This window comes from Vanrija pseudolonga, chromosome 5 (genome assembly GCF_020906515.1).
Source record: "Vanrija pseudolonga chromosome 5, complete sequence".
Lineage (NCBI taxonomy): Eukaryota > Fungi > Basidiomycota > Tremellomycetes > Trichosporonales > Trichosporonaceae > Vanrija > Vanrija pseudolonga.
The window spans coordinates 509422-535032 of record NC_085853.1 but is presented as its reverse complement, the minus strand read 5'-3'; the positions used below and the strand labels follow the sequence as shown (position 1 = coordinate 535032).

General features: G+C 63.4%; 11 protein-coding genes across 12 annotated transcripts; 6 read left to right on the top strand and 5 right to left on the bottom strand.

Annotated features, from left to right (window-relative positions):
* The first annotated feature begins 1530 nt into the window (after positions 1–1530).
* On the top strand, positions 1531–3492 carry LOC62_05G006896 (uncharacterized protein). Its single transcript, XM_062773414.1, has 4 exons — positions 1531–1908; positions 2024–2190; positions 2250–2301; positions 2366–3492. Exons 1-4 carry the CDS (start codon positions 1817–1819, stop codon positions 3144–3146), a joined length of 1092 nt encoding a protein of 363 aa, XP_062629398.1. The 5' UTR covers positions 1531–1816; the 3' UTR covers positions 3147–3492.
* A 532-nt stretch (positions 3493–4024) lies between these two features.
* On the bottom strand, positions 4025–5292 carry LOC62_05G006895 (uncharacterized protein). Its single transcript, XM_062773413.1, has 3 exons — positions 4995–5292; positions 4597–4794; positions 4025–4525 (listed from the first exon to the last, which is right to left on the bottom strand). Exons 1-3 carry the CDS (start codon positions 5090–5092, stop codon positions 4225–4227), a joined length of 597 nt encoding a protein of 198 aa, XP_062629397.1. The 5' UTR covers positions 5093–5292; the 3' UTR covers positions 4025–4224.
* A 1212-nt stretch (positions 5293–6504) lies between these two features.
* Positions 6505–8462, top strand: LOC62_05G006894 (uncharacterized protein). The gene is made up of 3 exons (XM_062773412.1): positions 6505–6948; positions 7154–7316; positions 7366–8462. Exons 1-3 carry the CDS (start codon positions 6637–6639, stop codon positions 8043–8045), a joined length of 1155 nt encoding a protein of 384 aa, XP_062629396.1. The 5' UTR covers positions 6505–6636; the 3' UTR covers positions 8046–8462.
* Positions 8463–8796: 334 nt separating this feature from the next.
* LOC62_05G006893 (uncharacterized protein) lies at positions 8797–10424 on the top strand. Its single transcript, XM_062773411.1, has 3 exons — positions 8797–9092; positions 9137–9303; positions 9788–10424. The coding sequence occupies exons 1-3, from the start codon at positions 9030–9032 to the stop codon at positions 10206–10208; spliced, it is 651 nt and encodes a 216-aa protein (XP_062629395.1). The 5' UTR covers positions 8797–9029; the 3' UTR covers positions 10209–10424.
* A 298-nt stretch (positions 10425–10722) lies between these two features.
* Positions 10723–11570, bottom strand: LOC62_05G006892 (uncharacterized protein). Its single transcript, XM_062773410.1, has 3 exons — positions 11493–11570; positions 11344–11446; positions 10723–11273 (listed from the first exon to the last, which is right to left on the bottom strand). Exons 1-3 carry the CDS (start codon positions 11551–11553, stop codon positions 10730–10732), a joined length of 708 nt encoding a protein of 235 aa, XP_062629394.1. The 5' UTR covers positions 11554–11570; the 3' UTR covers positions 10723–10729.
* A 193-nt stretch (positions 11571–11763) lies between these two features.
* Positions 11764–13255, top strand: cdc123 (Cell division cycle protein). The gene is made up of 6 exons (XM_062773409.1): positions 11764–11945; positions 11983–12023; positions 12069–12207; positions 12250–12508; positions 12628–12756; positions 12804–13255. The coding sequence occupies exons 1-6, from the start codon at positions 11775–11777 to the stop codon at positions 13184–13186; spliced, it is 1122 nt and encodes a 373-aa protein (XP_062629393.1). The 5' UTR covers positions 11764–11774; the 3' UTR covers positions 13187–13255.
* A 35-nt stretch (positions 13256–13290) lies between these two features.
* Positions 13291–13851, bottom strand: LOC62_05G006890 (uncharacterized protein; the record flags this gene model as incomplete). The annotated part of the gene is made up of 1 exon (XM_062773408.1): positions 13291–13851. One exon carries the CDS (start codon positions 13849–13851, stop codon positions 13291–13293), a length of 561 nt encoding a protein of 186 aa, XP_062629392.1.
* A 617-nt stretch (positions 13852–14468) lies between these two features.
* LOC62_05G006889 (uncharacterized protein) lies at positions 14469–14855 on the bottom strand (the record flags this gene model as incomplete). Its single annotated transcript, XM_062773407.1, has 1 exon — positions 14469–14855. One exon carries the CDS (start codon positions 14853–14855, stop codon positions 14469–14471), a length of 387 nt encoding a protein of 128 aa, XP_062629391.1.
* Positions 14856–15348: 493 nt separating this feature from the next.
* Positions 15349–16828, bottom strand: asa1 (ASTRA-associated protein 1). Its single transcript, XM_062773406.1, is given in 6 exon segments — positions 15349–15695; positions 15736–15893; positions 15904–15989; positions 16025–16310; positions 16362–16548; positions 16591–16828. 6 exon segments carry the CDS (start codon positions 16803–16805, stop codon positions 15386–15388), a joined length of 1242 nt encoding a protein of 413 aa, XP_062629390.1. The 5' UTR covers positions 16806–16828; the 3' UTR covers positions 15349–15385.
* A 250-nt stretch (positions 16829–17078) lies between these two features.
* MTP4 (Metal tolerance protein 4) lies at positions 17079–19339 on the top strand. Its single transcript, XM_062773405.1, has 9 exons — positions 17079–17350; positions 17421–17505; positions 17544–17865; positions 17898–18106; positions 18142–18505; positions 18544–18733; positions 18771–18815; positions 18854–18877; positions 18936–19339. Exons 1-9 carry the CDS (start codon positions 17106–17108, stop codon positions 19132–19134), a joined length of 1683 nt encoding a protein of 560 aa, XP_062629389.1. The 5' UTR covers positions 17079–17105; the 3' UTR covers positions 19135–19339.
* Positions 19340–20028: 689 nt separating this feature from the next.
* On the top strand, positions 20029–24758 carry Brsk1_1 (Serine/threonine-protein kinase BRSK1; the record flags this gene model as incomplete). Of its 2 annotated transcripts, XM_062773403.1 has the most annotated exons (12): positions 20029–20693; positions 20825–21430; positions 21469–21590; positions 21641–21896; positions 21934–22002; positions 22045–22186; positions 22228–22689; positions 22725–22772; positions 22815–23555; positions 23593–23697; positions 23734–24135; positions 24181–24758. In XM_062773403.1, exons 1-12 carry the CDS (start codon positions 20367–20369, stop codon positions 24756–24758), a joined length of 3858 nt encoding a protein of 1285 aa, XP_062629387.1. In that variant the 5' UTR covers positions 20029–20366. The 2 variants fall into 2 exon arrangements, with proteins under 2 accessions (XP_062629387.1, XP_062629388.1); XM_062773404.1 differs by having other exon boundaries at positions 22725–23555.
* Positions 24759–25611: the final 853 nt, after the last annotated feature.

The window sequence follows — 25611 nt, the reverse complement described above, 5'->3', positions numbered from 1 at the left end:
CTATCTATCTGTATCCGCTGTACGTTATGCTGCGCGGCGAGCCTCGAGCTGATGGAGCTGGTTGGCGGCTCTGGCTCGAGCTGGCTCGACCTGCCTGCCTGGCTGGCAGGCCGGCCCCCCCGCGGGCGTCGATGCCGACCTGCGGTGCCGAGAACACGACCCCGATCTGCGAGATGCTTCCGGCAGCTCTGGAGCTGTTCGAGCTGCTGGAGCTGGATGGAGCTGGATGGAGCTCGAGCTGGAGCTCGAGCTTGTCAGCTGCCCCACACCCACTCGCTGCTGCCGGTCGGTGGATTTGCCAGACCCCCCGTTCTTGTTCTTGGCATCGCCGCGGCGCGGCTCTGGAGCGCCACGCCACGCACTTGCCTTGCGGCGACCTCTAGATGTGGAGCTAGCTAGCTACGATCGGTGCACTTCACTCGCTTGCTCCTCGCGACGGCCACCACCGCCCGCGCGCTCAGTGCTCCTCACCAGCCGCGGCGACTGCCTGCATGGCCCCCGCACCCAGCTCTGCGGGTCAGTGCCTGGCGGTGGACGCTGAAACCATCATGACCTCGTCCGCCTGCTTGGGCGGGTGGATCCTACTACCCCTGCACCCCTCGTTTTTTGAGAGAGGTTTTTCAGGGCCCTCACGAGGGGTTGTAATCAGTGACAACACTGACAATGACGGCGGTGGCCATGACGCACCGCGTGCGCCGCGCGCTGCATTGTACTAGCAGAGCCTGGCCCACTTGCTGCTGTGCATCCTTTTCTTTTTGTCGTTCGCTTCCGCGGTGCACACTACTTGCAACACTGAAAAACTTGTCAATTAGTCGACGACGCGGTCGGTCTACTCGTTTTGGGTTGGGTGGTGGTGGTGGCGCGTGGCGTAGCCTTTGTCTATCATTCCGGGGGGGTCGTGTGCTGTCGGCGCGGTCGGCGACTCGGTGGACGCCGGCGCCGATGGGCGAGGAGCAAGCGCAGCCTGGCGCGTCTGCCTCGCTGCACTACTTTGTGCTCTGAACGCATAGGATACGTTCAGGTGTGCACGCGTCTCGGTGGCTTGAGGGACGTGGTGCCGTCCTGGTGATCCTAGTTGTCACACTGAGGGGAGCATCCGGGAGTCCCAGTGCTATTAACGACCACACCCACCAAGCATTATTCCAATTAGAATTGGAGCAGAGGCACATGCCGGGAGCCAGGGGAGTGGATTGGCTCAGGGAAAGCCACGTGGCATGGGGACCAGAAAACGAGGCCCCTCCTGGATGGGCCGCGCTGTTCAGATCGAAGGTGCCTATTCAGGGTTGCGGCGTGTTCCAGGCTGGTGCTCTTCAGGGCCCACTGCCAGGAACGAGGGACGCGCGTTGAACAGGGGCGCGCGGGTCAGAATGATGATGCTAAACTGGGCCACTCTGGGCTGGCTGCGCTGCGCTTTGCCGCTCCGACACGCGCGACGCATCGACCACCCAGCGCGGCCCACCACCACACACACTCCTCCTCCTCTGCACCACTCGTGCCCCCCCCCCCCTTCCACACACACCCTCGTTTTGCTTCTTCCCCATCCTCATCATCCTCCTCTCTCTCACTTCACTCACTCTCCTCACTTTCCTTAAAGACCCTCTCTTTCCGTCTCTCTCACCCCCCTCTCTCTCCTCGTCTTCACCCACCTTCACCTCCTCCTCAGTGTCATCAGTCGCCCGGCGCGCCTTCCATAACACTTTCACCACAACACTACCGCCTCACACTTGTAGGCCACCACTCTCTCGCGTCTTCACCACCGCAAGGAACCCCCTTCTACTCAAACAACCCCAACAAACAAAACAAACAAATAGCAAACATGCTCTTCGCTGCTACCTCCATCCTCGCTCTTGCGGGCCTCGCCCAGGCCCAGGATGTCCTCTTCACTGGCACCAACTTCCGCGCCACTGTGTGAGTACCTTTATACCTTGCACGGCCACACGGGTAATTTCGCGTGCCCGCGCGGCGCGCGAGGGCTTGTCACCGACGCAAACACAAACAAACGCTGTGCTGATCAAAACCCTAGCTACTATGACCTCGACACGGCCACAGACATTTGCGCTCAGAAGAACGGCGGGCCGTTCGCCTCCAACTGGGCTGTCGACACGGGCATCAACGGCGGCGTTACCTACTGCCAGGGCTCGACCTCGACCGCTTGGACTCTTGACTCGCTGCACACCAACCGTATTGTCGGTGAGTAGAGCGGTACCAGACAATGGGTTATACCCGGACAACTGCTAACGCGTACGCAGCCATGAACTACACTATGGTCTCGGGAGACAAGGAGAAGTGGTGCGGAAAGGAGTACGTCTTGTCGCGCCTCACAAAACGCGCTAGTGCCAGAATAGACCACTGACTCCCGAACCAGGGTCCAGATCTTTGGCCCCGACGGCAAGGAGATTACCATTGACGAGGGACCGTTTGTTCTCTTCGACGGATGCGCTGCGTGCATGTCGACGGGCATTATCGACCTCTCGGCCAAGGCTTTTGCCGCCGTCAAGGGCGGTACCTGCGCTGGTAACAACCCCGAGGGCCTCACTATCAAGGTTCTCGGCAACAACGTTTCGCCCTCTGGCAGCGTTGGTGGTGGCTCGCCTCCCGCCACTGCCGCCCCTCCCGCTCCCACCGCCTCGTCCACCCAGGCGGCCCCTGCCCCCTCGTCTACCTACTCGGTCCGCGGTGCCAACGCTTGGTGGTCGGGCTCTTCGTCGGCTGCTCCCTCGGCTGGTGTCACTGCCGCCGTCGAGCTGAACGCCGCTGTGCCCCCTCCTTCCAACGACCCCACCCCCTCGCCCACGGCTGCCCCCGTTGGTGCCAACGACGCTGCTGCCGCCGCCGCTTCGCCCGACGCCGCCTCTACCACTTTGTCTGCCGCCCCCACGACTACCGCTGCCGACAAGCCCTCGAGCGCTCCTGCCCCCGAGGCTGCCGCCCCGGCTCCCTCGTCCCAGGCTCCTGCTGTCGCTGCGCCTGCCGCCGCCCCCTCCCCCGTCTCGGCTGGTGCCTGCCAGTTCGGTACTTGGGCGTGCAACGGCCTCAAGATCCAGGTCTGCAACTTCATCGACACCAAGAACGTCGGCTGGGAGACGATTGCCACTTGTGACAACGAGTGCAGCTTCACAAACACCGGCAGTGTCATCTGCCAGTAAGCTCAACGCTTGATGCGTTGCGCTGTTCTGGGACGACCACACTGTACCACCTTATGGCCTCTTACTTCCCTGTATTATTCTTTAACACGGTTCCACGACCATCCGCGTCCTGGTGGCACGGATACCCACACGCCAAAACATTGCGATGGACGACCCTATGAGACTGGATTCTCGCAGCGCGTCGGATTGCTTGCTACGTGTGTGTGTGGAACCCCCCCCCCCCCCTCTCTCCCCAGTGGAGGATCCAACGGCAGTGCCGTGGACCCGCGGGTGTACCTCGATGAGTGGTTGATCCCCCTCGTGGCTGTACCTAGCGGTTGTTATGCACTGTGAATATCATTTGAGACGAGACGAGACTTGAGCTTGGGCCGGGGAAGCAGGAGCATTCTGTGACATGTGGCGGCGGCGTCAGTCTTTCTGTGAAGGGGGATGATGGGCGAGGCGTGGACACGGGGGCGAGCGGGGAATGGACAAGGGCAAGAAACGTTCGAGTCGAGTGGACACGGGGACAATGAACGCGGGCACAACAAGCTTCGCGCGTGCCTCGGTCCTCCAGAAACCCTCGCGTCATGGTCGCCAGTAATGAGTACCTGAAGTGCGAGGAGGCGAGGAGAAGCGTGGCGAGGGCGATGGGGACCGGTGTCGGGTCGCGAGCAGGCTTCTTCGTCCGCTCGCTCCCTCGCCGCCTGATCGCCACAGAAGCAGTGCAGCAGTGCGTGTACGTCCCCGTTCGCGTGCCTGCGCATCACCCCCAGCACGTACCGTACCTCGGGAACATGATGTACGGGCATGAGCCCGTCGTGGTGGCGTTGCGCATGCCTGGCGAGGCACCTGACGGGGACTGCGGGCGGGCGGGATACGGCCAGAGGCACGTTACGTACGTCACGACGAGCTGAGCTGTTTACTCGCGTCGTCTTCATCGCCGGCCTAGTGTACATTGTACATAAGATTATGATTATAAGGTCGTGCGGGCGTGGTGGTGGTGCTACAGCAAGATGGGCGGACAAGTGATGGCTTGGCAGGGGCCAGCTAGCCAGCCAGCTCGGGCTCCGAGGCTCCGAGCAAGGTAGTTCAATGCTTAGGACGCCGCAAGGAGTGCGAGCAGGGCAGCGGCGAGCACGGCGACGCAAGTGGCGGGTTGCAGCGCGGCCCTTCTGCTGGCGCCCGCGCGGAGGACAAAGTTGTCCATGACGCGCACTTCGAACCCGCCGACCACGCCGTTCTGGCACTTGGTGTCCCCCGACGCGGCGACGTACCCCTCCACGCTCATGTCTATCCGCGGCAGCGTAATGCACGCCTGGCACGCCTCCCAGAGGACGAAGGGGCCCCCGCCGCCGTTGAGGAGGTGCACTTGGTGGCCGTCTTTCCAGATTTGGACTCTGGGCGCGAGCGTCAGCGAGCGCCGCGTACAGAAGCCGGCAGACACAATGCCGAGGTCACGCCGACTCACTCCCGCCCACACAAGTTGCCCTTCCCCACCTCACTCATCCACGTCGAGTTGAGTGCAATCACAGCATTAGTCCCCAACTCGCGCACGCTCTTCCCGCACGCCGTGCTGCCGAGGTTGGTGGGCTTGGACCAGTCCTTCGGCATGGCGGTCGCGCGGCCGCATGGGTCGAGGTTGGCGATTTGGTTGTTGTCGTAGTAGCTGCGAGCGAGCGTCAGCGAGCTCGCGTGGGGATGGAAGCAGCGGGGTGGTCGTGGGGTTGCACGCCGCTCGTGTGACGACGGCGATGGTGGACTGCAACGCGGCTGAGACGACCGGCGCCGGTGGACACCGGCGCGCGGCACAAGCGGTGTACGCGAGCAACCTTGCCTACGCGCCCACCCGTCGCGTGCTCGACTCACTAAGTCACGCTCATATTAGGAAACGTGTACGCCACTTGGCCGCTGTCCGCCGCCACGCGGCCGGCGAGGGCCGCGAGGGCGAGTAGGAATGGGAGCATCGGCTGGCTGGCTGCTGGCTGGCTGTGGGGCGTGTGGCGTGCGGCGCGGCGCCGTAAAGGACCGAGATTGGTGTAACGAGTGTGCGTGTGTGTATGCTTGCCCGCGTCACTGAGATCAGGCGTGCCGGCGCGGCAAGCAGGGTAAGATCAGGCGCGTTGTAGGAAGGGAGAGATGCAGGAACGGTGCGAAGGAGAGTTGGATGGATCGGTGAAACCCGTCCGTTGGCGGAGCAAGGGTCAAATCGCTCAATATCAAGGTCAAATCGCTCAATATCTGACCTTTCGGGGGCGAGCGGCGTATTCCGGCGACTCGAGCGACACCACCCGAGCAGCAACGCAACTGTTCGAAATGGAGCTCCTCCGCTGCTTGTCTCCTTGGGTTTCACGTGGGCACGCCGTGGCGCATGCAGCTCAATAGCCTGCCTCGCAGCCCTCGCCACTCGCTATCGTCGTTGCGTCGGGTGTGCGTACCCGATGGATCTCGGAGCAACAGCAGGGGATATCGAATCGATGTGTTCCTTGCCAGGCCAGCGTGGGAGCGGGTGCGGTCGTGGTCAGCTGATGACGCCGGCTGTGCGGTGGCGTCGGTCAACGTGGGCTGCGGGGTGGGGACTAGATTATGTGCTGGTTGGTGGTGTGGACGGTGTCGCGAGTTGCCAGCAAGTGAGGCGCAGTGAAACCGACGCCTACAGTCATGCCTTTCGTTGCCCCCTCGTCAGCCATACCCGGCCTGCTGCTGCCTTTGATGACGTCCATCGCACCGTCGTCAAGCAACTTGTTTGTGCAGTGCCACTGTACCCCTGCTGTCTGGTCCTGGATAAACACTGCAGCAGCCCCGCAGCACCCCGCTGCCTGCCCCACACCCCAAGCGTCGGGAGCATGCGCTGTCTGCCGCCTGCTAGCTCACTCGCTCGGTGCAGTCCGAGTCTCTCCTGAGTCGCGTCGCTCCTCGGACCACTCCCACCATGATTTTCGAACTTTCAGATTTTTTTTCCAGTCCCTTGGTCCAAAAGGTCAGATGTCTGCCAAGACGACGACGCTACGTGTTTTCGAATCTGGCCTGTTGCGTGTCGCACTGGCCAATGGCAACGCCGCGATCCTTATCAATGCACGCAGCTGCCAATAGGAAACAGAGTGGGTATAGAGTAAACCGGCGGCAGTGGTCCGGGGCTGCAAGCTACAAGGCAGAACTACGTGCTCGCCGCAGGCAGTCAGGCAGACGCCACTCGGCTTCGGGACGAGCAGCGCGCCAGTGAACCAGCGACGTCAGAGCACTGGGCTTGGAGCGTTTGTTGGAAAATCATCGTTGCGTGCGTGCGTGCTGCGATGCCGATGTGCGCGAGTGCCCGAGGTGGACGATGACTATACAATCCACTCGGCCTTAGTCAACAGCCACCTTCTTCTTTCCTGCATCACATCTCACACTCCTACTCACGCACATCACACTCACTGCATAAAACAGGCAGACAGAAGCTGCACTAGGCCTCAAGCACACGACCTAACACATCCCCGCCACCACAACCACCACCACCACCACACACTCAATGCTCGCCACTCTCCCCCGCGCCGGCCGCAGGGCACTCACCACCGCGTCGCTCGTCTCGCGCGCGCCCCTAGCCCCGCCGTACGCTCACAGCGCGCGCTCCTCCCTCGCGCCGCCGTACGCCCAGCACCTCGACGAGCCGTCGACGTCCAACAAGCTCCGCGCGCCGTACGCCTTCGCCCTCGCCGCCCGTGAGAACGCCCCGCTGCCCCCCACACCGGCGCAGTGGGTCGCCGCCACCGTCAACACCGACTCTGGACGTGCATGGGCTCTGTCCGCGTGGGAGGAGACCCTCGCCGCCCTCGTCGAGCAGGTGAGTGTCGCTCGCTGGCAGTAATGGAAATTTCGCATGGTGGTGCCGGTGGCCGGCTGGGTGCAGCCCCGGCCGAGGTCGCCGGCGCCTGCCGAAATCACGCTCCACGCCGGACCACTTCCGCCACCAGCGAAATTATTTCCATTCCACTCGCCCTGCCTTGCCCTGCTCGGCTATCCAACACGCGCTGACATGCATCACACAGCCCGCCGCGCTGCCTGAGATTCCCTTCCAGGCCCTCGGCTCGGTCCTCGCTGATCCGGCCGTTCGCGACACGGTCGCACGCACAGGCGGCCTCGTGATTCGCGACGTCGTTCGCGACCAGCTTGCCGAGGCTTGGGCCTCGGAGCTCGCCAGCGCGACTCAGCGTGAGTAACCAACCGCAATGAACAGAACAGGGCAGCCCTGACGCTTCAGCCGCCTACCACCACCCCGCGCTCGTTGCCGCGCGTGCCAACACGTCGGTGCTCTCCGCCACCTCGCAGACGCTCCGCTCCCTCGTTCCCACCGCCACCGAGGCGCCCTTCATCCAGGTCGACGCCGCCTCGTCCTCGCCCTCGGCTTCCACCTGGGCCGCCGAGTCGCTCTGGGAGACGGCCGAGACCGCCTCGGGCCCCTCGACCCCAGTGCACGCCCACCTCGCCCTCGGCCGCACCGACCTGCGCGTGCCTACATCTGCCGCTGCGGCCACGTACGCGCTTCTCCGCCCCTACTTTGCGCCGATCCGCTCGCGCATCTCGTTCTACTCGACCGCCGGCTACCTCGAGCCCGCCAACTGGCGCTTCCGCGACTCTGCCGCTGTCGACACCGAGCTTACGCACGTCCGCCCCGTCGAGGTCTCGCTGGCCCCCGGTGACGTCCTGGTGACGCACGCCGGCCTCCGCGTCGCCCCTGCCGACGGAGCTGGCCTCGTTCTTCCCGTGCACCCCCTCCCCTCCACCCCCGGAAACAAGGCGTTCGTCGCTGCCCAGCGCGCTGCCTTTGAGGCCGGCCTTCCTCCCCCTCACGCTACCGCCGCTGTTGTGGCCCTTGAGGAGGGCGGCGACGCGACTTGGATCGACTCGGTCAGCGGCCGTCGCGCGATGGGATACAACTAGACGACGGCGGCCTGTATGTGTGCAGAGCTGTGCGCGCAACAGCATGTCGCGCGAGCAGCACAAACGTGCACTTTGTGGATGTGTTAAAAAAAAATACGGCCCGAGCCGCATCGACCCAGCCGCACCGCCAACCTGTGCCTTGCAGCAGCAGCAGCAGCAGCAGCAGTGGCGGCGACGGTTAAACGGCAGGGCCGCCACCTGAACTGCTCGGCGCTGGCAGGACCAGTCGCGAGCAAGGCAGATTGGCTAGAGCGAGCGCCTGAGCAAGCCTCGTGCGCCACAATGGCGCAAGGATACGACCATCTTGCTACTGTGGAGTGATACTAGTAATGGCCGCCTAGAAACCCTACTGTTTCTCCTTCTTCCTTCATGTTTTTTGGGATTAGATTTGGATTTGGATGTATTTGTTACGCCTTTCTATTACCGGGTTGAGCCGAACAAGGGCAGGGAAAAGGCCCTGTTTAAAATTGTTTTACAGTGTCAGATCCGAGACGAGTCATGCGTGTAGCAACGGCGGCGGCGGCGATGACTGCGGCGTCGTAATAGCCACCACTGGTCGTTGACGACCTGAGCCAAAGGCGGCGGAGGCTGCCAGGAAACCACAAGGCCACAAGAGTGGGCCTTGGGCCTGGGTGGGTGATCCTGAGTCGTCAGGCAAAAGGCAAACTGCAAAGCAAAAGCAGCCAGCAGCCAGCAGCCAGCAGCCAGCAGCCAGCAGCCAGCAGCACCACACTGTGCAACACACCCTCCTCGTCCTTTTTGCATTCATTCATCTCGCGCACGAGCCTATACAGCCGGCCAGCCTCTTTGCCTATTACAGTGCGGCTGTCCCCCAACCTCCTTCCCCCGTGTTTCACAACAAGGAGGACAAGGACAACGACGACAACGGCGACAACGCAGGCAACTCTGCGCACGGCCATATCATAAGGGACAACGAGTCACCACACCTCGGCAACATCCACTCTCCCTCACACGCCGGCCCCGATGGGCCTGTTCGACTTCCTGCCATGCTGCGGCAAGCGCGCCGTCGCCGTCAAGGATGACGAGGTGGGCAACGCTCTCTCTATTGCGATACTCACACCAACCCCCAGGTCGTCGCAGCAGACACCGACCCCCTCCTCGCCCCAGGCAGCGACAGCATCTCGAACCAGGACGGCTATGGCGCCGTGGCGATGAGCGCCGCCGCGCCCGAGTCGAGCGGCGGGCTGAACGCGAGCCAGCGCGCTCGGATCGCCGAGATCGGCCGCGAGGCTGGAGGGTGAGTGCGCCGAGAGGGACGGAGGGGCGGCGTACGCTGGCAGGGAGGGAGGGAGGGGGGAGGGGGTTGCGCCGTCTGTCTGGCAGCGTCGTCAGCCCGGCCTTGTGCCGGCTGTGTTTGCTGTCATCAGCCCGCCGGCGGCTGTGTCTAGCCCAACGCTGGGCGTCAGCCCGTTGCGGCTGGGCTCCGCACCCAAGCCATGCTAGCTAGCACCGCTGGTCTTAAGGACGGATATCGGAGGCCCACACCAAAGCGAGCGCTACGCCGACGTCGGCCACGTAGCGGCACTTCCTTTGGTGCGCTTGACAGCAGCTAGCGAGCATGCCGCTGCTGCCGCTGCCCCAATGGCACCCGCACTCGCAGCCAGCCGGCTCGACGAGACTGTCTTCTCACCCGAGCCGGTCATGTGCCCCGCCCTGCCCCAACCCCAACCCCGTTACATGCCGATATATCGCGTTACACTGCTAACCAGCCTCTCCTCTAGCCACATGCTGCCGATCACGCACGCGAGCAGGGCAGCGACGACGTCTCCCGGCGTCCGCCGCGCAGCGACGAGCGGCACGGCGTCGCCCGCGAGCCGCCCCGCGTCGCCCGTGCCCGGCGTGCCGACCGACTCGCCCGTCATCCCCCCCTCTCCGCTCGCCGAGACGTCTGGCGCCAACGACGACGACACGCCGATCGCGAGCGGCGCCACGACGCCCGTGCACCAGCCCGAGGCGGTCGCTGGCTCCGCCGAGGTCGTGCACAAGACGCTATTTGCGTCCGGCGCACCCCCTACCCGCGGCGGCAAGTCCAACGGCGGCAACGGTGGCGGCGGTAACGGCAGCGGCGGCGGCAACCGCAACGGCGGCAACAAGGGCCGCGGGCGCGGTCGCGGCCGTGGACGCTCCAAGAAGTCCAAGTAGGCGTGCGTGTGGGCGACGAGCAGGCAGGCGGCGACAGCTCGGACTTGACTCCCGGGCAGTGTTGTAACATGGCGACTGTGGCTGTGGCATCTTCAGAGCGTGCACGAGCGGCGGCGGTGGCGGCGAGGCGGCGTCGGCAAGGCAAGGCGATAGCGCATCAACATATGGTATCCGCGCATATTATTAGTTTTTATTCTTCCTGCATGAAGTGGTAGTGTTTGTGGCGCCGAGGGAGCCAGCGCGCAGCGCGAGTGAGGGGGGGGGGGAGGTGGGGAGGGGGTCAAGGGGCTGGCATCGAGCGTGGCAGGGGTACCGCGATGCGTCGCTGGATCCAACCCGCAACCCAGCACCCGCCAAACTGATCAATGACAAGAAGACTACCACCGGACCGGGCCCTAACCCTGCAGCTGAAGTGAGCCAAGTGCCGTGCCGCAGGCCACCACCTCCAAGTCCACCACCCCCCTCCCCCCACCGGCCCAAAACAAACCCATGCAAATGATAAGAATACAATGCCGCCCCCTCTAAGCCTTCGCCGCGCGCCTCGCCGCCCGCTCGGCGCGGCGCGCGTCCCTCCCGTCCTCCTTGAGCTTCTTGCGCTGTGCCCGTGCCGCGCGGCGCGCGACCTTGTCCGCCTTCTCTGCGTCCCGCGCGGCGGAAGCAGCGAGCTTGCGCGCTGCCTTCTCGGCGCGGGCCTGGCGCTTGGCCTCTTTGCGCACCCGACGGTCCTCCTTGCTCTCGGGCGCGTCCTTGCTTGTGCTAGTCGAGCTCTCTGCCTTGGCCTTCGCGGGCGCCGCGCCCCACAGCTGCGATCGCAGCGGTTTTGTCCTGGACACCGGCGCCGCCTTTGGCGCTGCCTCTGCCGCCGGCTCCGGCTCGCTCGGCTTCGGCGAGCTGTCGGCGCTGCCGCGGAAGAAGGACGAGTACAGCTGCCGCTTGGCGATCTCCCGGCCTGACCTCGCAGCGATGGACAGTGTCGGCGTGCTCGACGTCGTGGGGGTGTTGGCGCCCGAGGTTGCTGGGGAGGTGGAGGACGAGGCGATGGACGCGGCGGTCGCGGCAAAGATGCTGCGGGCGTCAGCGATGCACGCGGGGCGACTCCCGCCCGCGCTTCGTGCGCGTGCGCTCGCTCACTCACTGGTCCCAGAACGGCACGGCCTCGTCCCGGTCCTTGCCTATCCCGCCCATCGACTTCTTCTGCACCGTCGCCAGCGGGCGGGTGATGTGCCCGTCCTTGAGGGCTGCGGTGTCAGCTACCTGCGGGGATAAATGCAGCGGATCACTCACCAGTCCCCTTGCCCTTCCAGCCCTGCTTGAGCAGGTGGTCGTGCGGGTTGAAGCTCGACATGGTGGTTGTTGTTGTTGCTCGTACCCGCGGATGGCAATCTCAAAACTGTGCTGAAAGTGGAGGCTACCCCGGGTGGATGAGGCTGGCACGCCGAATCTCATGTGGGAATGTCAGGCTGGCTTCACCTCCACTCGCACCTTCCGCGACCTGCCCTGCCTGCAGCAGAACAAAGCGACGCGCGCGCTGCGCTGTACCCTTCAACAACACCCACTCACACCCCCATGCCCGTCCCCGTCCGCACGCCGTCGCCCGCGCCGCTGTTCCCCCCGCTCACGGTGAGCGAGGTGGACGCCGCGCGCACGTCGGCATGGTACGACACGTTCGAGGACATCACCTTTGCCGCCAGCATCGTGGACATTGACGCGCTGGGCGAGCGCGAGGCCTTCCTCGAGGTGGGTTCAGCAGCTATGCCCAGAGCTAATGGCGCAGTGGCTGCATTCAGACTCGATCTTCATGCCCGAGGACGACGAGTGGGTGTGCTATTGGGACCGCATGAAAGCCAGCTCACACACCAGGGCCGGCCCATCACGGCAGTCGTCGCCCGACCCCGAGGCGCCAGTCTACCGCCTGCCCAAGACGAGCGCAGCGATACGCGCCGCGTTGAGAAAGTACGGCGGGGCCGTGTTTCCCAAGCTCAACTGGACGTCGCCAAGGGTGGGTAGCTGGTTCGTGCCTTTACCCACTGACACGACCCAGGACGCAGCCTTCCTCCTCCCGCAGACCGAGTTCGGGCCCCTCCACTGCATCTCCCCAGACGACGTGTACCTCCTCCTCAAGAGCTCGGACTTTATACAGCACGACCTGGACCCCGAGCGCGCGTACGAGGGCTGCGTGGGCGCCGATGCTGGTGCCGAGAGCCCGCCAGAGCCGCGCATCGAGCTCGTGTTAAAGAAGTTTGTCGAGCTCAACCCTGCGTGCGAGGTGCGGTGTTTTGTGCGCGACAATATCTTGCTTGGTGAGTGGGGAGGGCGCGGGGGGGGGGGGGGGTGTGGGGCAGGTTCCTCCGGAGCGCTTCGAGTTGTATACTACCACCATGGGTGCCGCCACACCGACGCCGCCACTGACACCCTCCAGCCGTCTCCCATCGCGACACAAACTACTACGACCATCTCCAGGACCCAGAGGTGCAACAAAAGCTCGTGGACAATGTGCGCGCGTTCTGGGAGGACGAGGTGCGGGGGGACTATGCCGGGGGCGATGACTGTGAGCCAGCTTCCCACTCCTTTAGCCTAAGCCGACTCACACCGCAGACATCTTTGACCTATACATCGACGAGCGCAACACCTCGGCGACGATCATGGACTTCCAGCCCTACCGCCCGGCGACCGACTCGTACCTCTTCAGCTATCCCGAGCTGCAGCAGATATTTGTGCGTGCGCAGGCGCCGATCCCAGATGGCGGCGACGACCGACCACGGCTGCCGCTGCTCCGAGTGATTGACAGCGCGGCGCACCCCGAGGCGAACCGCAACGCGCCGACTTTCAGCGCCAACATGATGCCGCTCGAGATGCTCGAGATGAGCCAGGGCCGGAGCCTCGCCGAGCTCCAGGAGGCGTGGGAGGCAGCCGTGGCGGCGGGCATGGCGGGTGGCGGCGACGACGACGACGAGTCGGACGACGACAGCGTCGAGTAGGGTGTAAGTACGAGTCACTGTCACGTCACTGTATCACAGTCTGCATGTCTGCATCTCATTCATTACGGTCTATCTGGCGGAGCGGGAGCGGGTGCTGGTGCGCTCTACTTGGCAGTGGGGGCGGCCGAGGGCGCAGCGGCGGGAGCAGCAGCGGGGGCGGCGGCAGCCGGCGCAGCGCCAGTCGGGGCAGCAGCAGCGGGCTTGAGGTCGGCGGTCGTGGCGCCAGCAGCGGCGGGGATCGACGTGGGCACGGCGCCGGGGGCAGCAGCAGCGGCACCGCCCTGCTGGTGTTGCTCGCCGAGCTCGTTGATCTTGTTGACGATGCCGGGGTGCTTGGCCTGGAACTGGGCGGCGAGCTCGTCAAGGCGGCGGTTGAGGTCGATGCGGGTCTGCTCAAAGCTGTTCTGGACGTCGGTGATGGCGGGGGCCGAGTCTCTGTCGAGCTGGTCGAGCGACGTCTGGAGGTTGTCGTGCAGCTGGTTAAAGTTGGCCGTGACGTTGTTGCGGAGGTTGAGGAGCGCCGAGCGCCAGTCGCCCGCCGCGGCGTGGAGGTTGTCCTGCGCGCTGCGCTGGGTCGGGTGCGGGGGGATCGCCTGGCCCGCAGCGGCGGGCGCAGTGGCGGGCGCGGCGGCGGGGGCTCCGGTGGTCTGGGTAGGCGCGGACATTGTTGTGGTCGGGGTGGATGGATGCAAGACAGCAAGACAGCAGCGTGTGAAGATGCAGATCGCGCTATATATACCCCGTGTGAGTGTGCGGCGGCCGTGTTGTTAGTGTCGCGTCACGTCACTCCTGTCGCGGCATGACGACGAGTGCTGCGGGCGACGATCGATCGAGATCGATTGCCCCGGTGAAACGTGCAGCTAAGGAAGGACGCACCGGTTGCCCCGTTTGGCGATTCCAGCAAGGATGCGCAAGCGAGGCGGCTGCGATCCTGCGTAACTGGAATGGAATGCTTCGGCACATGGTACTGCTGCACGTCATCATCATCATAACCTTGTACAGACTGGCGCTGTGCGCACATGTCGCTCCACTCGCTCCACTGATAAGATACACGGCGAATGCGGCTGCACGAGCGTGATCGCCGGCGGAGGCGTGTCGGAGGCACGGACTCCGCTGTGTCTGCCTCGCAGACATCCTCACGCTGCATGCACTCACGCCAAGGCCCATGCTCACTGACAAATGGTTGCTGACCTACGCCGTGGCTGAACAACATTACATCCCAACAAACTACAGTCAACTCCCGCCCTCGCCCGGCCGCTCGCCTGCGGCTCGCGACCTCGCCTCATGGCCCGCGCCACGCGCCAGCATCAGCAGCCTTGGCGTCGACGGCGACGCTCCCGCCAGAGTACTTATCCCACCAGGCGTGCAGCTTGTCGATAGCCTCATGGAGCTCGAGCTTGGCCTCGCCGACAGAGCCTTCAACACCGACGGCAAACTCGTGCTTCTCGTCCTCGAGCTCGGACGCGACGTGGGACAGCTTGGCGTGCAGCTGTTCCAGCGAGTCGTGCACATTCGCGCGCAGGTGCACAAACGCCTCGTGCACGTCGTGGTGCGCCGTCACGGGGTGCGCGTGGTGGCTCTGCGCGCGGGCGAGGTACTCGGCGTCCCATTCGCCTGGGGACGGGCAGGCGCGGTTCTCGGGGACGATGGGGGAGGTGGTGTGGGTCATTGCTGTGGCTAGGGGGTGAGCGCGGCGCGCGGGCGACGGGGACAGACGTACTGGTTGTCCTTGGGGAGAGTCTTGAGCAGCACAAGACGCAGCTCTGCCCCCTTTTATCCCACCCCCAGCTCTGCTCGAGCCACAGCACACGACCCACCAACACCATCCCGAGCACTCCCCCACAACCCCGTGACCACCAACCCGACTTCTCACGCCACCGCCACGCCACACGGCGGAGATCAGCCATGCGCCACACCGCCAGGCGCCACCCCCGCGCGCGTCCGCAGCGTGCGTGCCCAGCGGCGACGGCCGGCGCGGCCAGCCGCCGGCGCCGGCGCATCTCTTGGCTAGCCCCATTGAATGCTGCATTTTGCGGTGATAGGCTGGGCGAGCAGAGCGAGTGGGTGGTGGGGCGGGTCGGAGGAGGAGAGGTGGGTCCGACGGCGCAGAGGGGCGGGGCGGGGCCAGAAGCGAGCGATTGGGAACACCCGCCACAGCGAATGCCAATGCCATGCATAGTGATGTACGTCTGCCTCCTGCTACCTTCCTGCCGCGCTTGCACCCGCTGCAAAGTCCATGAGTGCCCAGAGGGCAATACGCCGGTCTTTACCGCCACTCGCGAGCCACCGGTCCCGGGGCCCAGCGGCATCCCCCGCGCCGCCGTTGTCGTCGTCGTCGTCGCTATCGCTCTCCGCGCCCAGCTCGACCGTCTCGTTATCGTCGCCGCTGGCCCCCTCGATGGGCAGTGTCGTCGCTGCCGGCTGGGCAAACGCCAGCGCCTGGACACTCTCGCGATGGTACGACAGCGTGCCGAGCGGCTTGAACGTCGCTGCGGAGAAGAGTCGTATCCTGCCCAGGGTCAGCTATAGACGAATGGAAGTTGACATACCGTCCGTCCCAGCCGCCGACGGCCACCACGCGCCCGTCGTGAGAGGTCGCGAGTGAGGCGTGGCCGATCTGGTTCATCGCGTACGTCGCCAGTGCCGAAGACGGTGGGTCTGCAGTGCCGCTGATGATCTGGGCATATGTCAGGTGCGCCTCCTCCATCTGGACCCACGGAAGACAGGTCCACGCGCCCGAGGAGATGGTCGGCTGACACGGTAAACGCCCGGGTAAACGCCGGATCGACGGCCATGGCCATGACTGGAGTCAGTGGGGCCACGACAAACGCCACTCACCAGCCTCGTTGTGCGCCTTGCCCTCCCAAAGCCGCTTCCATAACTGCTCCCCCTTCTCCACGCCCTTCCTCCCGTCCCACATTGTCTCGACAGCCGACACGGCACACGACCACACCTCGACGCGGCCGTCCTCGTACCCCGTGGCCAGGAACACCTCCGCCCCACGCACGTGCAGGTGGAGGGACATGACCAGCCCTGATCGCGGCGCGTCGGGCCCGGTTGCCCGTGGGACGAAGTTGATCGCCGAGTGCAGGCGCTTCAGGCTCGGGACGTGATAGATGTCGATCTGGGGCGGGGCGTCAGCTACATCACATTCGTCGCATCAGCTCGAACCCACCAGCTCAGAATCTGTAAGATTCGGGAGGGCCAACAGTGCCTCGTTCGCCTTCTCCAACGGCACGAGAGAGAATCGGCAAAAGTTGAGCGAGTTGGACGGCATGGTCTGGACCACGGCCGGTGCGCCTTGTCCTCTTGGGCCGCTCGGCACCCGCGCATAGAAGTTGATCTTGTTATCGCGCCCTTGGCTGGAGAGTTAGCTGGAGTCAGGTGCTATTCAGCTTCCTCACCTCACCACACCGCCGTCCCACTCGCCAACCGAGAGCACGCCCTTGTCGTGCGCCTCCCAGCTGGCGACGACGCGCCGCGCCCCCAGATCTGTGACGCTCACGACGCCGTCCTGGTCGCCTGCGAAGAGGTGCGTGTTCCCCCGCGTAAAGTGCAGCGCTGAGATGGGGGCATGATGTGCTCGGAGGATGTGGAATGGTATTGGCGGGGAAGGCATCGTGGTGGTGGTGGTGGTGGTGGTTGTGGAAAGTGGAGGGAAGGGACATTCCAAAGTCACACTCACCTTCCCTCGTCTCGACGTCATCGGCTGCGGCTCGTGATTACGATTTCCCCCCTTGAAATGCCCAGACTAATGCCCGTGCCTAGAATTTCTAATTCGGCCGTCCCGATCGGGCTAAAGTGATTGGCGGTTTCTCCTGCTGCTCGAGACGACAAACGTTGCAATGGTCGTCGTCGAAGAGATTCACTTGTGCCCCGTCCATCGCACACACTCCAACGTCACCCACCCCCGCCTCCCATGCCATCGCGCAACGCCAGCCCCCGCCGCCTGGGCTCCGTGGGCGGCTCAAACGGCTTCAACGCCGCCCCGCAGGCGTCGTCGCTCGGCTTTGTCGCCAGCCGCGCGCTTCAGCACACCGACATGACCATTGACCGCAACCCCGAGATCGCACCGAACGCGATGCCGTCCCCCTTCGAACCCCACCCCCTCCGCCGGCACCGCCTGCAGCGCGGCTTCTCCCTCGACCAGGTGCAGAACCTTGGGTGAGTTGAGCGGTGGCCCAGGCCTGCGGCTCCATGGGTCCCCCTTTCCCCACACCACTCACACCCGCAGGATTATCTCGTCGCAAGAACGCAGCATTACAGACTTTGAGAACATCCCCGTAGCCAGCGAGGACATTGCCAAGCTTCCCACGAAGGTGGGTGGTTGCCCGAGCGCAGCGCCACTGACCCCCAGCTCCGGCCGTACTACGAGAAACTGGCGGAGATCCACGAGCACTACGCCGAGGTGGACACGCTACTGTCGGGCGAACTGCCGTCTATTATCGCCGGCAGCTTCCGCCCGCCGCCGCTGCGCAGCATCTACCCCAGCGACGCGGCGTATGTCAACGCCGTCGAGTGGCAGCGCAGACACACGGCGTGGCATGTGCGTCCGAAGCGAATGGACGGGGACGTGATCATCGACGACGAAGATGAAGCCGCCCCGGCGGACGAGAGCACGCCGCTCGTGGGGTCAAAGCAGGCCAAACGCGAGCGGCTGGCCAAGCTTGCGCTGCATAGTGAGCGAGAATAATGAACGCGCTGACCGTAGTCAACACAATCGTGAACGCCCTGCTCGTCGGAGTCAAGGCCGTGGCCGTCTGGTACTCCTCCTCGATCTCGCTCATGGCGTCGCTCATTGACTCGGCCCTTGACCTCCTCTCGACGTTTATCATCCTTGGAACGTCGTGGGCTATGGGACAGGAGAGCGACCGTCATCTGTACCCTGCCGGCAAGAGACGTTTCGAGCCGCTCGGTGTGGTGAGTGCCTCCGAGAGAACCCCCCTGACCCCCAGCTCATCTTCTCCGTGGTCATGATCTGTTCCTTTGTCCAAGTGTTTATCGAGTCCTTCCAGCGCGTCTTCCGGCACGAGCGCCCCGAGACCGTCGAGCTTAGCACGATCGGCCTCTCAACCATGCTGGCCACGATCGCCACCAAGTCGGTGCTCTGGTGGTGGTGCTCGACCATCCCCAGCTCGGGTGTGCAGGCTCTCGCTCAGGACGCTGAGAACGACGTGTGGCTCAACGTCATGTCGCTGTCCTTCCCGTGGCTTGGAGAGAAGCTCAACTCGCCGCTCCTTGACCCTATCGGCGGTATGGTCCTCTCCCTGTACATTATCATCGCCTGGGTCAGGACCCTCTTCGAAAACTTCAGCAACTGTGCGTATGCAACCGACGACAGTATGCTGACGTAGAAGTGTCGGGCAAACAAGCATCCCCTGATCAGATCACGCGTGTCCTGTACATGGTAACGCGGTTCAACCCCGTGCTCGAGATCTCGGACGTCGAGGTGTACCATATCGGTGACGATTTTGTCTGTGAAGTCGACGTTGTGCTTCCGCAGTCGACATCTCTCCACCACGCCCACGACGTCGGAGAGACCATCCAGTGAGCTGACAAATGCTGCCAGTACAGCTGACTCCAGGTGCATGCTCGAGAACCTTGACGGCGTCATCCGTGCCTACGTTCAGTGAGTCAACCTTTGTGTAGCTGCGCTCACACCTCCAGCCTTGACTACTCATCTTCGAACCCGTGGGTACCCTGCCGGCCGGAGCTCAGTGTGGACCCTAAATAGCTAATGTGTTTACAGGCAACAGCACACCTCCCGATGGGGTCCGACCCGCGCGACAGTGGGCCCTGTCCCTACGGGCGAGCGGTCACCTGCACCCTCGGAATCTTCTCTGTTATCGGGGTCGGTTACGCCCCGGGCGACAACGCTCCTCTCGCAGGGCCATCAGCGACTGCAGTCGTTGCCCGACGCACCGAGCATCCCAGAAGAGACATCGTAATAAGGATTCTCCCTCCGAGGCGGGCCACTCCAAGGACGCACTGGGCGCCGCGGTTTCAAGCCACAGTGTTGCGCATCGACCTTCTGCCCTGCGTTACACCTCGTCGGGCTTCGGCTTGCTCTCCCTTCGGCCCGGGCACCCCACTTACACACTGTACAGACAGAACCCAATGTAGACATGACACGAGCCCACCGCGACGATGACGACGTGACGACTGCGCGCGACCTGCCCACCAGCTCGAGTCGCGCGCAATGGTGACACGGTGTCGCCATTGCCCTGGATTGCTGATGCGGAGGGTGCCTGCCTGTATTGTGCCTGCCTTGGCTGTGCTGTTGTTGTGTAACAGCCGCGCTCACACACTCACAGCAGCCGGAGTCGGCTCAATCTGATAGCATACTCACACAACGTTGACTTGACACTTGACATTCGCAGACGAACTGACAGCTCTCGGCGTCGAGGACACACACCGTCAAGCGGCGAGGAAGCCGGGGCACACGGCGACACGAAGGACGCCACACGGCCTGTGCTCGTCACACCCTCGTTTACCCATGCAGACTGGGGTGCTTCTCGACGGCCCAAACATGCAAGCGCTGCAGTGTTTGTCCACACACGGGGGCCGTGCCGAGAGGGAGCGCGAGAGGGAGCGCGGGGTGGGCCGATGCCCAGCAAGTGCCAGCGCGAATGTTTTCTTTTCCAGCCTCGGCGGCGAATCGTCTCGTCTGTCCTCTCTCGACCCAGTCACCCACCTTCTTGGAGCTGGGGCACTCTTCTCGCCTTTGCACTAGCACCTGTTCGTGCTCTCATCAACGCCCCCTCGCTTTAAAGGCAACTGACTCGCCACCTCGCCCTCTTCATCTCTCTACTTGCGCCCACCGTACCATCATCACACCACCATCTCGATTGGGTCCTTTGGCGTGCGTCGTGCGGCCTTATACCCCTTGTAGGCGTCGTGCACATCAAGAAATTTGAAGAGCCGTCGACCACGCTCATCGCTCGCCTCCCCGCCCACGCTGCAGAGCGCCCCCGCGCGTCCGTCGCCCCCCTGGCCTCTTGCCCGTGTGCCCGCGCGCCCCGCTCGGTCGTCACCGTCATCACCGTTGCCATCGTCGTCGTCGCTACGGGGCTAAGGCGCACCGGCGCCCCGCGGCAGTAAACACACACACGTCCAACACACACACGCGCGCACCCAAGCCCCTCATACACACACACACGGCCAAGTCCTCCTGCCCGGCATGGTGTCCCCCTCGTCCTCCAACAACCTTACGCCCCTATCTCTCTCCTTCTCATCCTCCATTCACACTCGGCAGCCGACGAGAAAGAATCCCACACCCGGCACCTCGACACTGGCTCATCCTTACTTTCACCAGAGCAAGGAAAAGGTCCCCGTCCTTCGTCGGAAAAAGACGTTTGCGACCGCCGCAAACGCCATGACAAGCCCGGGCTCATCGGCCGCAACTCGCCCACTCATCATTCAACACTCTCGGTCTCGACAGCGGCTTCGTGCTGTAGCGCGTGCCCAGGCGCCATCCCCTGAGCTACCTCCCAGGTCACTCGACGCGGTGAGTGAGACTGGCGTGGTAACGTCGGCGACGGCAAGGCCGTTGGGCCAAGTTGGTGCCAGTGACCCAGTGACAGAGGCCACAAACAAACATTGCACGACGCACTGACACTCTGGTTTGTGCATCATCAGTCAACATCACTCGAATACTCTGTTGCTTCAATCACTGTCAACAACTCGTCCAACATGGACACAACTCCAAACGGCGACAGCAACGACGCCAACCAAAACCCCAACACTAGCGCTATCCTCGACCCTTCATTTATCAGACAAGCTATCGCGCCAATGCTCGACACCGTGTCGTACTGCTCCGACCATGAGGAGAGCGAGTTCGTGTCATACAACCAGTTTGCCAACGGCGTCCAAGCAGCGCCGGTTTACGACGTCGAGGAGGTGCCGACCGCCGACACGAGCGCCGTGTATCCCACCTCATCACCCAGCTCGTCGCCGACGCCCAACCGGGCCGGTGCTGCCGCACAACTCTTCTCAACCGCACCCGGGTTGGACGACATTGTCGCCCTCTCCGACGACCAGGTGCGCGGTCGCTTCAGCTTCGACACCGAAGTGGGCAACGGCAACTGGGGCCAGGTGTACATGACCTCGCTCAAGCCGTACGATGAGAGTGACTTGGAGCCAACGGACCCAGTCTTCCGCCTTGGTACCACGTCCGCGGGTGGCATTGGCAAGTTTGGCGTTGGTGTTGTCGCCGTCAAGGTTGTGCACAAGGACAGGGATGCTGTGAGTGCCTGTGTGTCGGCAAGTGTGCTGACGGCCAGGTCACGATGCAGCGCATCCGCTCCCTTTGGCTCGAGATGAAGATTACCAGGAGCTTACGGCACGAGCCACACCCGAGCATTATCCGCTTTGAGGCATTTGTTGTTAGCAGAAGCTGGGCGTTGTAAGTGCACACTGCGGATGGTTCGAATGTGGCGCTGATGACGACCACAGCCTTGTCATGCCGTACCACTCGCACATCATCCCCGTGCAGATGGATCATGAACGTGCACGTCCATACTTCCGCCAACTGTGCAGCGCCGTCGGGTACCTCCACGAGCGCGGCATCACCCACAACGACATCAAGCCGGCAAACATCCTCATCAGCCACCACGACATTCCGGTGATCGTCGACTTCGGCTTCGCGCAGCAGCACAAGCCCAGCAGCCGCGGCGCATTCCTCAGCACCATCAGCTGGGGAACTCCGGAGGTGAGAATGTAGCCAAGGGTTGTTGCTGACCTTTCAGTACCTCGACCCTCAGCGTGCTCGTGGTCAGCCCCACGATGAGCGTCAGTCTGACATCTGGGCACTTGGCGTGGGTAGTTCGCTCCAGACTTGTTTTGTCTAACCCACTCAGGTTACCATGTTCGAAGTCCTCGTGGGCCGCACACCATTTGAAGAGGATGAGGAGGAGAGCTTCGAGACCAAGGAGGAGCTCTTGGTGTACTGGGAGCGCACCCGCGCTGGCACCTGGATGGGTGATTGGTCTATTCCCAAAGGTAAGCTCTCGACCTCGTAAACCCGTGAGCTCACACGACAGACCTTGAGCACTTGTTACGCTACATGATTTGCCCCGACCCCAGCTACCGCATCTCCGCTCAGCAGGCGTACTACCACCAGTCGCTTACTCCCGTCGCCGAGTCCACGGTTTCCACCCCCAGCTTTGTTCGTCTGGCTGCCGGTGCCTCCAAGGAGACTCCGCCGTCCACGCGGCTCGTCGCCGTCAAGAAGGACAAGGAGCGCAAGCTCAAGAAGGTCAAGAGCGACGTCGGTGCCCGCCGCAAGACGAAACCCGCCACCGCCCAAGACAGCCCAGCGCTTGGTGAGTCGGTCAGGCAACAGGCGAGCGAGAGCCAGCTTCGCTCCGCCAAGGCGGTCACCGACCTTGCCGGCCTTGCTGGCATCCAGCCTGTGCCCGAGGTGCCGGATAAGTACCTCAAGAAGCGTGACAGCTCCGTGCTTGGTCCTCGCCAGAGGGAGGGGACGCCTGACAGAGGGTCTCGTGAGTGGCTCGACCTGGCCGTTCTGACGCCCCAGCTACCAAGATTATCCGTTCAGCCAAGCCTCCTCGTGTCACCGATGCCGGTGAGTCCCAAGCTGGTAGACAACATGCTGATTCGTCCACAGAAGACTCTTCACTGGCACTCAGCCCGGTCAAGGACCGCCGCCCCAGCAGCCTCGTCCGTCCCTCCTCGGTCACGGCCCTCAAGCACAACAAGCCTCTGGAAATTCGCCGCTCAGAGCCTCTGCTCGCCCGTACCAGCACTCTTCGTGAAACCTTGCGCGACGAGTCACCAACGTCGGTCACGAAGGCAGAGGCCTTGGCCCAGACCATGCGCTCCCTCGAGGGACTCACAGCCGTCAAGCCGAGAGAGGAGAAGACTCGCCGTCCGCCGACACCTACTGGCATGGCACACAACAAAATGCCACGCACTGTTAGCCTCGACCGTGGTCTTAACAAGGAGGCCAAAGTCGAGTACCGCCGCAGCGAGGCCGTTGTCAAGCTGGACGATGTCACCGAGATTGACGAGCGTAATGTCACATTCAGATCGCCCAGATGTGAGGACGACACCGAGGAGCATTTGTTAACGAGGTCAGCGGCCAACCAGCGTGCCGCCCGCACCATTGCCACGTTCACTGCCGCCAACGAGGTGCAGACGCCAACGCGCCCAACCCACACTTCCAAGGCACCAATGCTCGAGATTGCCATTGATACCGAGCCGGCGTTCACCAGCAGTAGTGGAGTGACGCAGAGCAAGCGTGTTGTGAGCGCCGACATGAGTCTCGAGCTCCAGCGCAAGATTAACAGGGACGGTATGCCGTCGCCAGGACCCGGACAGGAAGGCAAGAACACAACTCCGCGCAAAGGTACGTCGAAACTCGGTGGTAGTCACTCACGTCGCAGCCAAGCAGTCGACTGCGCCAAGCACCGTTGGAGTGATGCGCAGTGGTGACACCGAGCACCTGGAGAACCTTGACCGCCTTGCGAGCTGGGTCAAGAACATGGATCGTGAGTGGACAGGCGGCCGACTTTCGCTTATCCCAGGCTTCGTCGAGGAAGCACGCAAGGCATACACCGAGGGCCGACCGGCCCCAGTCCCACAGTTCACGCTACCCGAGGAACTCGAGACCTTGGCACAGCGCCTGCGCTCAGCCAGCCCAACCCCCACCCGTCCGACAACCCCTCGCCCATCACATGCCAACAGGCAGTACTCCACCGTCCCGATTAGAGACTCGGCACGCAGGTCCGTGTCTCCCAGCAAGGGCACATACGGACGCTCGGCTTCGCCGAACAAGGGCACCTACGGCAGAGCCACCGACAAGGGCACGTATGGCAGAATTGCCGACAAGGGCACGTATGGCAGAGGCACCGAGTCGTCGCGCCTCAAGCAGCGCCCCGCGGTCTCGCAGGTGTTTAGAATCTTCCAGAGCGACAAGGACAAGCCGCGTGAGTGTGGTGTTCAGGGCAGGGGGTCAGGCTGACCTGTTGTAGTCATCAACAAGCGCTCGTCGCATGCTCTTCGCACGGCGCCATCGACGCCAGCACTGCGCTCGGCGGCAGCGAGGCGCGTCCCCACGCGCAAGTCCGAGTCCAACCTTCGTCTCTTCAGCACAGTGGCAGCGTCCACTACTCCTAAGGTCGAGGTGGAAGAGGCCGAAGAGTCGATGGTTCATCACGACGAGGCCGAGCTGTTTGACGCGTCACAGCGTCTCAAGTCAGTTCCTGGCATCAAGAAGTATGGCCAAGGCTGGACGTCAGCTAGTGGGCCAGCTCCAAACCTCCTCGCCCCTCCAAGGACAATGGGCAAGCCTTCGTCGATGGTTTCGCTACGAAAGAAGGCGCGCGCTTTTCTGCCGGAGCGCGACCATGTGCATTACAACGACCATATTCCGGAGGGTCGCGTCGCTGCGTCCACCCTGCCGCGCCCCGCGCGCCCGCCAACGCGCTCGTCGGTCGCGCGCCCCAACACGCCGGCAGCGGAATCCGTGTTCAGCAGCGCAGCCAAGTCGGACACTGGGAGCACTTCGCGTGCCAAGAATATTTTCAAGCTGTTTTCGCGCAAGAAGTAGCGCGAGGACTCCCTCATCACATTACGATTCACGACCCTTCATGACCACTATTACAAGGCGATTTTGCCGTATTTCATACCCCCATGCTGGCCTGCCGCATGCTCTGTGGACATTGCGTATATCTGCAGTAAATCTCGTATACCCAGCTGCTATGTATGAATGCGGCGCGTGGAATGTCAGGGGAGGGGATTGAAGGAAAGTTCGAGCAAGTAGCGCAGGGCGGGGAACGTGGCAGTCGACGTGGCGGTCGTGGTGGGTGCAGCGATGCTAATGGTACTGTGAATGACTCTTAATCTACGTGAAAGTGACGCACGAAACCCAACATCATCACCATGGAAAGAGAGGAAGGGTACGAGTGGGTGCTGACCATGCCTATGTCCTCGTCACCGTCGGCGGATGTGGCACCCCCAGGTCTCCGGCAGCGGAGGGTACCAACGATCACCATGCCACCCGACAACCCCTCGGCCAGTGCCAGTGCGCCCTCCACACACCAAACTCCCCAACAACCAACCGATCCAAAGCACAGCAAAAACACACCAAAGCCCACCTCACAGCTGGTACGCTACGCCGCGGCCGCCGCAGCAGTGCTAGCCCTCCTCCTCGCCCTGGCCCTCGTCGCACGGCACGCACCTGCCGCCGCCGACAACGACAATGGCACAGTCATCGGCCGCGACGTCCTCCCCGGCGGTAGGGTCATACCGCCTCACCTGAACCGCGGTGGGCGGGTGGAGCTTATCGAGGGATACCAGCGGGCGGTGCAGTGATGTGGGCGTGGCGGCTGATCGGTAGTCAGCTGACGTGGCGGTGTCGATCCCGCCACGTCAGCGATAGCACGCCATTAAATCCGCATCCG

Coding starts and splice junctions, on each gene's coding strand:
- LOC62_05G006893 (XM_062773411.1), top strand. CDS start 9,030: ATGGGCCTGTTCGACTTCCTGCCATGCTGCGGCAAGCGCGCCGTCGCC. Junction 9,093..9,136: donor TCGCCGTCAAGGATGACGAG/GTGGGCAACGCT, acceptor ACCAACCCCCAG/GTCGTCGCAGCAGACACCGA. Junction 9,304..9,787: donor ATCGGCCGCGAGGCTGGAGG/GTGAGTGCGCCG, acceptor CCTCTCCTCTAG/CCACATGCTGCCGATCACGC.
- LOC62_05G006894 (XM_062773412.1), top strand. CDS start 6,637: ATGCTCGCCACTCTCCCCCGCGCCGGCCGCAGGGCACTCACCACCGCG. Junction 6,949..7,153: donor TCGCCGCCCTCGTCGAGCAG/GTGAGTGTCGCT, acceptor TGCATCACACAG/CCCGCCGCGCTGCCTGAGAT. Junction 7,317..7,365: donor GCTCGCCAGCGCGACTCAGC/GTGAGTAACCAA, acceptor CTGACGCTTCAG/CCGCCTACCACCACCCCGCG.
- LOC62_05G006892 (XM_062773410.1), bottom strand. CDS start 11,553: ATGTCGAGCTTCAACCCGCACGACCACCTGCTCAAGCAGGGCTGGAAG. Junction 11,447..11,492: donor CTGGAAGGGCAAGGGGACTG/GTGAGTGATCCG, acceptor CTGACACCGCAG/CCCTCAAGGACGGGCACATC. Junction 11,274..11,343: donor GCCGTGCCGTTCTGGGACCA/GTGAGTGAGCGA, acceptor TGACGCCCGCAG/CATCTTTGCCGCGACCGCCG.
- asa1 (XM_062773406.1), bottom strand. CDS start 16,805: ATGCCTTCCCCGCCAATACCATTCCACATCCTCCGAGCACATCATGCC. Junction 16,549..16,590: donor TGGGACGGCGGTGTGGTGAG/GTGAGGAAGCTG, acceptor CTAACTCTCCAG/CCAAGGGCGCGATAACAAGA. Junction 16,311..16,361: donor ATCTTACAGATTCTGAGCTG/GTGGGTTCGAGC, acceptor GCCCCGCCCCAG/ATCGACATCTATCACGTCCC.
- cdc123 (XM_062773409.1), top strand. CDS start 11,775: ATGCCCGTCCCCGTCCGCACGCCGTCGCCCGCGCCGCTGTTCCCCCCG. Junction 12,024..12,068: donor TTCATGCCCGAGGACGACGA/GTGGGTGTGCTA, acceptor CTCACACACCAG/GGCCGGCCCATCACGGCAGT. Junction 12,757..12,803: donor CTATGCCGGGGGCGATGACT/GTGAGCCAGCTT, acceptor CTCACACCGCAG/ACATCTTTGACCTATACATC.
- LOC62_05G006895 (XM_062773413.1), bottom strand. CDS start 5,092: ATGCTCCCATTCCTACTCGCCCTCGCGGCCCTCGCCGGCCGCGTGGCG. Junction 4,795..4,994: donor CCTAATATGAGCGTGACTTA/GTGAGTCGAGCA, acceptor GCTCGCTCGCAG/CTACTACGACAACAACCAAA. Junction 4,526..4,596: donor GGCAACTTGTGTGGGCGGGA/GTGAGTCGGCGT, acceptor GCTCGCGCCCAG/AGTCCAAATCTGGAAAGACG.
- MTP4 (XM_062773405.1), top strand. CDS start 17,106: ATGCCATCGCGCAACGCCAGCCCCCGCCGCCTGGGCTCCGTGGGCGGC. Junction 17,351..17,420: donor GACCAGGTGCAGAACCTTGG/GTGAGTTGAGCG, acceptor TCACACCCGCAG/GATTATCTCGTCGCAAGAAC. Junction 18,816..18,853: donor GTCATCCGTGCCTACGTTCA/GTGAGTCAACCT, acceptor TCACACCTCCAG/CCTTGACTACTCATCTTCGA.
- LOC62_05G006896 (XM_062773414.1), top strand. CDS start 1,817: ATGCTCTTCGCTGCTACCTCCATCCTCGCTCTTGCGGGCCTCGCCCAG. Junction 2,191..2,249: donor GCACACCAACCGTATTGTCG/GTGAGTAGAGCG, acceptor ACGCGTACGCAG/CCATGAACTACACTATGGTC. Junction 2,302..2,365: donor GAGAAGTGGTGCGGAAAGGA/GTACGTCTTGTC, acceptor CTCCCGAACCAG/GGTCCAGATCTTTGGCCCCG.